The sequence below is a fragment of the Gopherus flavomarginatus genome, chromosome 4 (genome assembly GCF_025201925.1).
Source record: "Gopherus flavomarginatus isolate rGopFla2 chromosome 4, rGopFla2.mat.asm, whole genome shotgun sequence".
In the NCBI taxonomy this organism is placed as follows: domain Eukaryota; kingdom Metazoa; phylum Chordata; order Testudines; family Testudinidae; genus Gopherus; species Gopherus flavomarginatus.
In genome coordinates this window covers 203,055,726-203,069,192 of record NC_066620.1, presented here as the reverse complement: position 1 = coordinate 203,069,192, position 13,467 = coordinate 203,055,726, and the positions used below count along the sequence as shown (strand labels likewise).

Genomic DNA, 13,467 nt, shown 5'->3' with positions numbered 1-13,467 from the left:
TATTCTGTTATATACAGCTCAAAGAACCTGGGAGGGATGGGAAGAAGGGGAGCCCGTTGGTTTTGTATGACATTTTTATTTGGTTTTCAAATTTTCTTGCTTTTAAGAAAACGCTTTGCGTGTTTTCAAGCTTTTCAATAACATAGATGCACTTTGCAGTCTAACCTCTGCTGTTCAAAGACTTCTCTTATGAAGGGCTCCATGCTGTAAGAACTCTCTGGGCATAACTCCCATTGATTTCAAGAGATACCTGATGCACAGAGTGCTTGCAGGATCAGATCCTCTAAGACCATCAAAATTCTTCCCTTGTCCTCTCCCTGCTGCCACCCAGTCTTAAAAATCACTGAGAAGGGAAAAAAGAAAAAACTATCATCACTATTGATGACTGCTTTAGAGGAGAACCAACATGCAGCTTCTATAGACCTAAATCACCACAATCAGATTTTCGCAGAGAAAGCAATTGCAGTAAGTAGCAGCACCTGCTGGAAATGAACAAGAAGGCAGGTAACATACAATTATTATGCAACAGTTTGAAACTTGGTGTTTCATATTTTTGAATAATACAATCCCTTTCACCACTTCTCTTTCCCCACCCCAGTGCTTGCACAGAACACAGCTTCATTTCTCTGGACGATCGGGACTTGACTCCACTGTCTTGCACTTTAGTTATTTATGCTTTTTATTCATTATTTTTTAGCATTTATATTGGTCACAACCAAGCTGGGCCTTAGTGTACCAGGCCCTGTACAAATATAATAAATGAGAGTTCCTGCTCCAAAAAACTCACAATCAAAAATTGGTATACAATTTATACCTGTGCAAAGTGTGTGCAAAATGGGTGTAGAATGCTACTCTGATCTCATAGCATTTTATATCTACTTTGCACAGTATAAAGGACTATATAAGGTGCAAAGCAGTGAAGAATCTGGCCCTCTCCCTGCATCTAAGAAAGTATTTATTCAAAATAAATCTGGGAAATGAAGAACAGACACCCTTTTCACCTTACGGCTTTATCTTCACTACAAACTTTTGTGTTCAAATACACTGAAAAGTCAAATTAACTAAAATGATTCTGACTATGACTTCACAGTTAGTATGGGTAAAACCAAGTTATTATCAATGGGTAAAATTTTCAATGGGTAAAAAGTATTTTTCTTTTCTTAATTAATACTCTTTCTTTGAGATAATATACGTTAGGCAGGCCGAGTTGCTTATTTAGACCATCCAGACTCAACAAGCCTGGTACTGTATTTTTTCATAGAATCACAGATTTTTTTAGACCAGAGCAGACCTTTCAATCATACAGTCTGCCTTACTGTATAACAGAGGCTATAGAATTTCACCCAGTTATCCCTGTATTGAGTCCAATAATTTGTGTTTAATTAAAGTATATCTTCTTGAAGACTTCAAGAGATGGAAAATCCACCACATCCATTGGTAGTTTGTTCCAATAGTCAATCAACCTTGCTGTTAAAAAGATGTGCTTTTTTCTGATTTGAATTTGTCTGCCTTTAACTTCTAGACAGTAGTTCCCATTGTGCCTTTCTCTGTTGTATTAAAGAGCTCATTACTACCAGTATTTTCTCTCTATAAAGGTATTTATATGTTGTAATCAAGATATTTTCTGATCTTTTTGATAAACTAAACAGATGGAGCTCCTTCAGTTTAGCACTCTGAGGCATTTTTCCCAGCCCTTGAATATTGTTTGTGGCTCCTCTTTGTACCCTCTTCACCCTCCCTTTGATTCGGATCCCACTTTAATCCACTGGGAGAGGGGTTTGCAGTGCAGGAGGGAGCTCTGGGCTGGGGCAGAGGGTTGGGGTGCAGGAGGGGGTGCGGGCTGCAGGCTATGGAAGGGGGCTCAGGGCAGGGGTACAGGCTCTGGGAGGAAGTTATGGTGCGGGAGGGGTGCAGGGCTGGGGAAGAGGGTTGGGGCACAGGAGCAGCTTCTGAGCTAACGTCCCTCTAAGCTGCATGGCCGCACAGCAACCTATTAAGCACTATGCAGGCACTCAGGGCTGTGGGGGGAGAGATTCCTCTCCTCCAGCCCTAGCCACAGTCCAGCTACAGACGTGCCACAACTTGGTGAGATGTGCCCCTCCCCTGACCCCAATCCAGCCCAGCCCTGCCACGGCTGGTGGAGACACACCCGTTCCCTGGCCCCAACCCAGCCCCGGTCTTGCGGTGGTCATGGGAGAGGCGCTTCTCCCACGGCCCCAACTGTGGTGGGGAGAGGCAACCCTCCCCCCACCCTAGGCTCTCTCCCCGTCGCAGCCTCAGGGCAGGCAGCACCCCAACCCCTTCATCCCCAGCCCCACAAATGCAAAAAATGGATTGTAAAAAGAACCAAACATCATGCATGCCAAGTCTTCAGCAGGAGTTGACACATTCTTGTGTGACATTTACTCACGACCTTGCTTCTTGCAGATCAGACTATACAGCCACAAGGAGATATCATGATGTCACTGTGAAATATAACGGACAGCCATACACATGTGACCTTAGGAGTATCATTTTATAGGGAGTGGGAGGACCTGTGCTAGTAGAGTTCCTCTCCTTTTACATTTATTTCTTCAGATTAAAGGGACATTATCAACTTCAAATCTAATCAATTTAATAAAATTAAAAATAGTTGCAGGTCCTACACCTGCCACTTTATGGTTTTATAAATCACATTTTCTAATATTTTTGTGTTTTCTCTCCCCTCAGCAGTGTGCAAGATCCACAAACACCAGTGGAAACTGACTGACTAATAGACTGTTCAGGGGGAAAATGTAGAACTAACTATACATAAAGCTCTGCCCAATGCATAAAATAAACTGAAAAAATACAGAAAAATATTTTTTCCTCTACAAGTTCAGTTACAGCAATCTAATTATTACTGGTAACAGAATAGTAATAAGGAAACGTGTGATTTTAAGGAGATGGTATTCCCTGAAATTTAAGAACAAATTTAATGCAGTAAAATATCACATTTGTTTTTATTTGAACCAAAATCAAAAGTTAGTTAGGAATTGTTTTTCATTAATGGAGGGTGGTTCCCAGCCTGCAGTCCCCTCTATTTTCTTAACAGGTTTAGCCAAGCACTGAGGTATTTTATAACCAACATATATTTTGCAAATGGATGAAGAAAAGCACCTGTAACACCAGTACCCTTATACTGAGCTTTTTGAGACAAAGCATTATTTTTATTGCTGTGGCACTAAAATATGTGTTAGGTGCTCTATAGATTTAGAAAAAGACAGTCCCTTCCTGAAAGCCCTTGCAATCTAAACAGATGAAAAGTTGGAGATTGGAGCACAACATACAAGCAAAGTGGTCTCGGTGACTAAAAGGACATGGCTTGCTAGTTCCTTGTTTTGACTTTGTTTTTATAAATAAAAATAAAATAAATATTATTGCTGACTCATTTTTGAAGGCATCATGGTATAAATGGGTCTTAAAGGTCTTTTCTAGACTAGTATTTAAGGTTTGATGTTCAAGTACTAAGACATTTTAAAAGCACATAGAGTCAAGGCATGCTGCCTCTCACAGGGGTTAAACTGGACAAATAAAGTAGACTTAACTTCCAATAACTTCAATAGGATTTAAGCACATGCTTAAATGTTCTGGTGAACAGGGATGTGATTACTCACATTTTTAAGATTAAGCACATGAGTAAGTGCTTTGTGGAATTAAAGCCAATAGGAATATCCTTTTAACTCTGAAAATCTATCTGGATCATTGTATAAATAGAATGCTTCTACTTTAAGGAGTATGTTAGAGGCTGGTAAAGTGCCTGGTTGGTATGAAAAACAGGAAAATGTATACAAAGATTACATAGGTTAAAGGGCTGGGAGCTCCCTCCTCTTGTTTCTGCACATTCTCCCACTCCCTTAAATTTCCTATGCTATAAAATGGCAAATATCTTTTTACGAGAATACAGTAAGGTCACTTATAAGGGACATATCCTTTTTCTACTGAAAAATGGGCATGCAGTAATTCATGTACATAAATACTTATCACTATGTCACATTCAAATCAAGGTTTGTGTTTTGTTTTGTTTAGGTCTGACCGGCTGCCAACATTCAACCTATTTTATCTGAATTCACCTGGGATGATTTATACACTTCTGTGGTTTACCACACCTTGAACACTGCATGCAGTGCCGGTCGCTCCATCTCAAAAAGATATATTAGAATTGGAAAAGGTACAGAGAAGGGCAACAAAAATGATTAGGGTATGGAACAGACTGGGACTATTCATTTTAGAAAATAAATGACTAAGGAGAGATATGGTAAAGGTTTATAAAATCATTAATGGTGTGGAGAAAATGAATAAGAAAGTGTTATTTACCCCTTCACATAACACAAGAACTAAGGGTCACCCAATCAAATTACTAGGCAGCAGGTTTACAATAAACATAAGGAAGTACTTCATACAACAACCATCAACCTGTGGTACTCGTTGCCAGGAGATATGAAGGCCAAAAGTATAAATGGGTTAAAAAAAGAATTAGGTATGTTCAGGGAGGATAGATCCATCAATGGCAATTAGCCAAGGTGATCAGGGATGCAATACCATGCTCCAGGTATTCCTAAACTTCTAACTGCCCGAAGCTGGGACTGGACAACAGGGGATGGATCACTCATTAATTTCCCTGTTCTGTTAATTTCCTCCAAAGCATCTGGCACTGGCTGCTGTCAGAAGACAGGATACTGAGCCAGATGGACCATGTCATACTCACTTGACTGAAGCACGGTCATGGATGGGTATAAACTGTTCAGGAAGGACAGGCGGGGGAGAAAAGGTGGAGGAGTTGCACTGTATGTAAGAGAGCAGAATGATTGCTCAGAGCTCCAGTATGAAACTGGAGAAAAGCCTGTTGAGGGTCTTTGGATTGAGTTTGGTGGCAAGAACAATAAGCGTGATGTTGTGGTGTGTGTTTGCTATAGACCACCAGACCAGGAGGATGAAGTAGACGAAGCTTTCTTCAGACAACTAACTGAAGTTTCCAGATTGCAGGAGGCCCTAGTTCTCATGGGGGACTGACATCTGCGGGGAGAGAAATACAGCAGTGCACAGACAATCCTGGAAGTTTTTGGAGAGTGTTGGGGACAACTTCCTGGTACAAGTGTTGGACGAACCAACTGGGGGCCATACTCCTCTTGACATGCTGATCACAAACAGGGACAAATTGGTAGGGAAAGTAGAAGTGGGTGGCAACCTGGGAAGCAGTGACCATGAGATGGTTGAGTTCAGGATCCTGACAAAAGGAAGAAAGGAGAGTAGCAGAATATGGAGTCTGGACTTCAGAAAAGCAGACTTTGGATCCCCTGGGAGGCTAACATGAGAGGGAAAGGAGTCCAGGAAAGCTTGCTGTATTTTAAAGAAGCCTTATTGAGGGCACAGAAACAAACCATCCCAATGTGCAGAAAGAATAGCAAATATGGCAGGTGACCAGCTTGGCTTAACAGTGAAATCTTCGGTGAGCTTAAACACAAAAAGGAAGCTTACAAGAAGTGGAAACTTGGACAGATGACTAGGAAGGAATATAAAAATATTACTCGAGCATGAAGGGGTGTAATCAGGAAGGCCAAAGCACAACTGGAGTTGCAGCTAGCAAGAGATGTGAAGGGTAACAAAAAGGGCTTCTACAGGTGTGTTAGCAAGAAGAAGAAGGTCAGGGAAAGTGTGGGACACTTACTGAATGGGGGAGGCAACCTACTGACAGATGATGGGGGAAAAGCCAGGGATGAAAGTAACTTACAGGACTTACCGGTACTGCCAGAGTCCTGAGGAGGGCGTGGCCTCATCCAGAAGAGGCGTGGCCTCAACCGGAAGAGGCGGTGCCTCTCAAGATTTAAAGGCCCTGGGGCACCGGCTGTGGCTGGGAACTCCAGGGCCTTTAAATCAACCAGGGGCTCCCAGCTGAAGAGGTGGCTAGGAGCCCCTGGGGCTCAGGGCCAAATTAAAGGGCCCGGGCCTCCGGCCGCCGTGGGAACCCCGAGCTTTGCCGGGCTGGGGCGGAATTTAAAGGGCCCAGAGCTCCTGCCGCTGCAGGGAGTCCCGAGCCCTTTAAATCCCGGTCCCAGCCCAGCCGCCGGAGCCGCGCCTGGGATTCAAAGCGCTCTGGGTTGCCCGCAGCCGTGGAGAGCTCTGAGACCTTTAAATCCTGGCCCCAGCCCGGCCACCGGAGCCGCGGGCAGGATTTAAAGGGCTCTGGGCTGCCTGCAGCTGCAGGCAGCCCAGAGCCCTTTAAATCCCCACCACAGAAGCCGATGCAGTCCAGCACAGCATACTGGCTCTTGCCGGTATGCTGGACCGGACCGGACTGGCTTACTTTCACCTCTGGAAAAAGCTGAAGTACTTTTTTGCCTCGGTCTTCACAGACAAGGTCAGCTCCCAGATTGCTGCACTGGGCAGCACAGTATGGGGAGGAGGTGAGCAGCCCTCAGTGGTGAAAGAATAGGTTAAGGACTATTTAGAAAAGCTGCACATACATAAGTCCATGGGGCCAGATGCAATGCATTCGAGGGTGCTGAGGGAGTTGGCTGATGTGATTGCAGAGCCGTTAGCCATTATGTTTGAAAACTCACGGCGATCAGGGGAGGTCCTGGATGAAAAAGGCAAATATAGTGCCCATCTTTAAAAAAGGGAAGAAGGAAAATCCGGGGAACTACAGACCGGTCAGCCTCACCTCAGTCCCTGGAAAAAATCATGGAGCAGGTCCTCAAGGAATTCATTTTGAAGCACTTGGAGGAGAGGAAGGTGATCAGGAACAGTGAACATGGATTCACTAAGGGTAAGTCACGCTTGAACATCCTGATTGCCTTGCCTTCTATGATGAGATAACTGGCTCTGTGGATAAGAGGAAAGTGGTGAACAGGATATATCTTGACTTTAGCAAAGTTTCTGATACAGTCTCCCACAGTATGCTTGCCAGCAAGTTAAAGAAGTATAGATTGGATGAATGAACTATAAGGTGGATAGAAAGCTGGCTAGATCGTTGGGCTCAATGCGTAGTGATCGACAGCTTGATCTCTAGTTGGCAGCGGGTATCAAGCAGCGTGACCCAGGGGTCGGTTTTGTTCAACATCTTCATTAATGATTTGGATGACTGGATGGATTACTCCCTCACCAAGTTCACGGATGACACTAAGCTGGGGGTAGAGGTAGATACGCTGGAGAGTAGGGATAGGGTCCAGAGTGACTTAGACAAATTGGAGGACTGGGACAAAATAAATCAGACGATGGGAAGCTATGGCAGGATACAGGTGAGGGCTGTAGTGCCAGGGGATACAGTGGGAAGCTATGGCAGGATACGGGTGAGGGCCGTGGTGCCGGGAGGGTTCAATGAAAAGCTATGGCAGGATAGAGGTTGTCATAAACAGATAGCTAAGGGTTAATGTCTCTTTCACCTGAAGCACCTGACCAGAGGACCAATCAGGAAACCGGATTTTTTCAACTTTGGGTGGAGGGAATTGAGTGTCTAAGTCTTTTGGGAGTCTGCCTGCTTTCTCTGAGCTTTGGAGAAGTACTTTCTACTTTCTAGTCTTCTGTTTCTAAGTGTAAGGACAAAGAGATCAGATAGTAAGTTCTATGGTTTCTTTTCTTTGGTATTTGCATGAATATAAGTGCTGGAGTGCTTTGATTTGTATTCTTTTTGAATAAGGCTGTTTATTCAATATTCTTTTAAGCAATTGACCCTGTATTGTATCATCTTAATACAGAGAGACATTTGGATGTATTTTTCTTTCTTTTTATATAAAGCTTTCTTTTAAGACCTATTGGAGTTTTTCTTTACTTCAGGGAAATTGAGTCTGTACTCACCAGGGAATTGGTGGGAGGAAGAAGTCAAGGGGAGATCTGTGTGTTGGATTGCTAGCCTGATTTTGCATTCCCTCTGGGGGAATAGGAAAGTACTTTTTGTTTTCAGGATTGGGAACAGAGAGGGGGAGTCTCTCTGTGTAGTTTCACAGAGCTTGTGTCTGTGTATCTCTCCAGGAGCACCTGGAGGGGGGAAGGGAAAAAGGATTATTTCCCTTTGTTGTGAGACTCAAGGGATTTGGGTCTTGGGGTCCCCAGGGAAGGTTTTTCAGAGGGACCAGAGTGCCCCAAAACACTCTAATTTTTTGGGTGGTGGCAGCAGGTACCAGGTCCAGGCTGGTGGCTAAGCTTGGAGGTTTTCATGCTAACCCCCATATTTTGGACGCTAAGGTCCAGATCTGGGAATAAAGTTATGACATGAGTGGCAGCAGGTGGGATATAGACAGAATCCAGAAGCCAGTAGGAATATTATATTTTTCTTTTCTCTGCTAAGGGCTTTTTAGCAGAGAGAAACAGTTGGTTTTAAAAGGGAACCAGAGAGAATTTTTTTTTCTGCTCTCTCTGGCAGTTTGTGGCTTGAATGTTAAGCGAGAAGCCATTAAGAGACTGTTGAGGGTCTTTTGTCATGCAATAGCCCTCCCATTAGGAGGCAAGTACCAGCACTTATATGCATGCAAATAAAGTGGTTTTTCTGGTTTACTTTCATTGAACATTAGCTAGAGAGAGAAAGGGAAACAAGCACTGTTGCTAGGCAGACTTCAGGAGGCAACAGAGAACCTGCAGTTCAGAAGATAAACACCGGAGGGCACCCCAACACAAGAAAACAGGAACCATGACTTCTAAGGCAAAAATTGAGGCCGAAGAGCAATTCAAAGAAGCTGAACACAGGCGACAGATGGAGATGAAAGAAAAGGAAGAAAGCATGAAACTGGCAGCCTTCCAAAGAGAACAGGCAGCCCAAGAGGCAGCACACAAAAGAAAACTAGAAGAAGAAGAGGTGGCCCACCGCCGAGAAATGGAAAAGCACCAAAAAGAAATGGAAAAACAACAAAAAGAAATGGAAAAACAACAAAAAGAGAATGAAGAGAAGGAAAAACAGAGAAAACATGAACTGGAGTTGGCAAAAGCTGGGCTGCATGTGCCAGCCAACCCTAACAACCCGGCGCCCATTATTGCTCCACAGCACAGGAAATTTCCCACCTACAAGGCAGGTGATGACACCGAGGCCTTCTTGGAAAATTTTGAAAGAGCCTGTCTTGGGTACAGCATTCCCGAAGACCAGTACATGGTAGAATTGAGGTCACAGCTCAGTGGACCTTTAGCAGAGGTGGCAGCTGAAATGCCTAAGCAGCAAATGAATGACTATAAACTTTTTCAAACCAAGGCCAGATACAGAATGGGGATAACCCCAGATCATGCCCGTCGGCGCTTCAGAACCCAAAAGTGGAAACCAGAGGTGTCATTTCCCAAACACGCCTACTACATTGCAAAAAACTATGAGGCCTGGATAACAGGAAACAACATTCAAACCTTGGAAGAACTGAACCTCCTCATACAAATGGAGCAGTTCTTGGATGGTGTTCCTGAAGACATCACACGGTACATACAAGATGGAAATCCCAAAGATATCGCTGAGGCGGGGGAGATTGGAGCCAAATGGATGTAACTGGCAGAAAGCAAGAAAGCTACTGTCAAGGGGAACGATTACCCCAGGGGGCACACAGACCATAAACCCTACAACCGAGGACAGCCAAAGACCCCACATACCACCCAAGTAAAGCCACAGATACCCTACCCTTCAACCTCACCAGTCTCCAGTAACTCACCTCGGCCCAGTGACCCATCAGATGGAAGATGCTTTAAGTGTAATGAACTGGGACATATCAAGGCCAACTGTCCCAAGAACACCATGCGAGTGCAATTCATTACACCACCATCACACCAAAGATCCCCAGGCCCGGATGCCTCTCAAATACCCTTGGAGCGAAGGGAAAATTTGAGAGTGGGCGGAAAGAAGGTTACTGCGTGGAGAGACACGGGGGCACAAGTGTCAGCTATCCACCAATCCTTCGTTGACCCCAAATTCATCAACCCAAAGGCCAAAGTTACAATTTACCCCTTCATGTCACAAGCTGTAGACTTGCCTACAGCTCAACTGCCTGTCCAGTACAAAGGCTGGTCAGGAATGTGGACTTTTGCAGTCTATGACAATTATCCTATCCCCATGCTACTGGGGGAAGACTTGGCCAACCAGGTGAGGCGGGCCAAGAGAGTGGGAATGGTTACACGTAGCCAAACCAGGCAAGCTTCCAGACCCATTCCTGTTCCTGAACCGTCCACAGAGGCCCCGTCTGTGTTACCGGAGACCCAGACAGAGGTGGTGGACCCGGATTCCATGCCTACCACTGAAACAGCCACAGCATCTCCAGTCCCAGGCCCGGAACTGGAACAGCAACCAGCACCAGCAAGTGCAACCACATCTTCAAACTCAACGCCAGAGGGCGCCAGCGAGCCAGAACTGGCAGAAGCAAAAGACAGCCATACCCAAAAGGCTCAGCCAGAGCCTGAAATACCCTCAGGTGCACCAGCGGAGAGCAGTTCACCAGCAACGGAAACAACCCCATCACCTACATCGCTTCCAGAGGGACCAAGCCCAAGTCCACAGTCTGAGGAAGAACTGGTGACCCCAGCCTCAAGGGAACAGTTCCAGACTGAGCAGGAAGCGGATGACAGCCTTCAGAAAGCTTGGTCGGCGGCACGGAGCACCCCACCGCCTCTCAGCTCTTCTAATCGATCCCGGTTTGTTATGGACCAAGGACTTTTATACAAGGAAATTCTTTCTGGTGGACACCGGGAAGAATGGCAGCCGCAAAAACAGTTGGTGGTTCCAACTAAGTACCGGGGGAAGCTCTTAAGCTTAGCCCATGATCATCCCAGTGGCCATGCTGGGGTGAACAGAACCAAGGACCGGTTGGGGAAGTCCTTCCACTGGGAGGGGATGGGCAAGGATGTTGCCAATTATGTCCGGTCTTGTGAGGTATGCCAAAGAGTGGGAAAGCCTCAAGACCAGGTCAAGGCCCCTCTCCAGCCACTCCCCATAATTGAGGTCCCATTTCAGCGAGTAGCTGTGGATATTCTGGGCCCTTTCCCAAAAAAGACGCCCAGAGGAAAGCAGTACGTACTGACTTTAGTGGACTCTGCTACCCGATGGCCAGAAGCAGTCGCTCTAGGCAACACCAGGGCTAACACTGTGTGCCTGGCCCTAACAGACATCTTTGCCAGGGTAGGTTGGCCCTCTGACATCCTTACAGATTCAGGGTCTAATTTCCTGGCAGGGACCATGGAAAAACTGTGGGAAACTCATGGGGTGAATCACTTGGTTGCCACCCCATACCACCATCAAACCAATGGCCTGGTGGAAAGGTTCAATGGAACTTTGGGGGCCATGATACGAAAATTCATCAACGAATTCTCCAATAATTGGGACCTAGTGTTGCAGCAGTTGCTGTTTGCCTACAGGGCTGTACCACATCCCAGTTTAGGGTTTTCACCATTTGAACTTGTGTATGGTCACGAGGTTAAGGGGCCATTACAGTTGGTGAAGCAGCAATGGGAGGGGTTTACGCCTTCTCCAGGAACTAACATTCTGGACTTTGTAAGCAACCTACAAAGCACCCTCCGACACTCTTTAGCCCTTGCTAGAGAGAACCTAAAGGATGCTCAAGAAGAGCAAAAGGCCTGGTATGACAGACATGCCAGAGATCGGTCCTTCAAGGTAGGAGACCAGGTTATGGTCTTGAAGGCGCAACAGGCCCATAAGATGGAAGCATCATGGGAAGGGCCATTCACGGTCCAAGAGCGCCTGGGAGCTGTAAACTACCTCATAGCATTTCCCAATTCCTCACTAAAGCCTAAAGTGTACCATGTTAATTCTCTCAAGCCTTTCTATTCCAGAGACTTACAGGTTTGTCAGTTTACAGTCCAGGGAGATGATGCTGAGTGGCCTGACGGTGTCTACTACGACGGGAAAAAAGACGGTGGCGTGGAAGAGGTGAACCTCTCAACCACCCTGGAACGTCTGCAGCGGCAACAAATCAAGGAGCTGTGCACTAGCTTCGCCCCATTGTTCTCAGCCACCCCAGGATGGACTGAACGGGCATACCACTCCATTGATACAGGTAATGCTCACCCAATCAGAACCCCACCCTACCGAGTGTCTCCTCATGCCCAAGCTGCTATAGAACGGGAGATCCAGAACATGCTACAGATGGGTATAATCCGCCCATCTACCAGTGCATGGGCATCTCCAGTGGTTCTGGTACCCAAACCAGATGGGGAAATACGCTTTTGCGTGGACTACCGTAAGCTAAATGCGGTAACTCGTCCGGACAACTATCCAATGCCCCGCACCGATGAGCTATTGGAAAAGTTGGGACGTGCCCAGTTCATCTCTACAATAGACTTAACCAAGGGGTACTGGCAAGTACCGCTAGATGAACCTGCCAAGGAGAGGTCAGCATTCGTCACCCATGCGGGGGTGTATGAATTCAATGTCCTTCCTTTCGGCCTTCGAAATGCACCCGCCACCTTCCAGAGGCTGGTAGATGGTCTACTAGCTGGACTGGGAGAATTTGCAGTTGCCTACCTCAATGATGTGGCCATTTTTTCAGACTCCTGGCCCGAACACCTACTACACCTGGAAAAGGTCTTTGAGCGCATCAGGCAGGCAGGACTAACTTTTAAGGCCAAAAAGTGTCAAATAGGCCAAAACAGAGTGACTTACCTGGGGCACCAGGTGGGTCGAGGAACCATAAACCCCCTACAGGCCAAGGTGGATGCTATCCAAAAGTGGCCTGTCCCACGGTCCAAGAAGCAGGTCCAATCCTTCTTAGGGTTGGCCGGATACTACAGGCGATTTGTACCACACTACAGCCAAATCGCTGCCCCACTGACCGACCTGACCAAAAAGACCCAGCCAAATGCAGTTAAGTGGACTGATGAGTGTCAAACGGCCTTTACCCAACTTAAGGCAACGCTCATGTCTGACCCTGTGCTCAGGGCCCCGGACTTTGACAAGCCATTCCTAGTAACCACGGATGCATCTGAGCGTGGTATAGGAGCAGTGCTCATGCAGGAAGCAACAGATCACAACTTCCATCCTGTCGTGTTTCTCAGCAAGAAACTGTCTGAGAGGGAAAGTCACTGGTCAGTCAGTGAAAAGGAATGCTATGCCATTGTGTACGCCCTGGAAAAGCTACGCCCATATGTTTGGGGACGGCGGTTCCAACTACAAACTGACCATGCTGCACTAAAGTGGCTTCATACTGCCAAGGGAAACAACAAGAAACTTCTTCGTTGGAGTTTAGCTCTCCAAGATTTTGATTTTGAAATTCAACACATCACAGGAGCTTCTAACAAAGTAGCTGATGCACTCTCCCGTGAGAGTTTCCCAGAATTCAGTAGTTAAAAAGTGTTCTTAAAATGTAGAAGTCTGTTAGTTATATACTTAGGAGTATATGTAAAGGTGTATGTGTTGTATTAATCTGTTTATTTTCAAGTTCTAGAAGGAAATCGCCGCCAGTGAGCTGCCCCACTGTCTGCAATTTGGGGGGCGTGTCATAAACAGATAGCTAAGGGTTAATGTCTCTTTCACCTGAA

General features: G+C 46.0%; 1 protein-coding gene across 1 annotated transcript in view; it reads right to left on the bottom strand.

The window, feature by feature from the left end:
* CLIC5 (chloride intracellular channel 5) overlaps positions 1-13,467 on the bottom strand; it is a 159,863-nt gene that overhangs the window by 142,579 nt on the left and 3,817 nt on the right. Inside the window, exon 2 of the mRNA XM_050950853.1 lies at positions 251-343. Coding sequence (XP_050806810.1) covers positions 251-293 — 43 coding nt within the window. The 5' untranslated portion in view covers positions 294-343. The remainder of the gene's footprint in view (positions 1-250; positions 344-13,467) is intronic.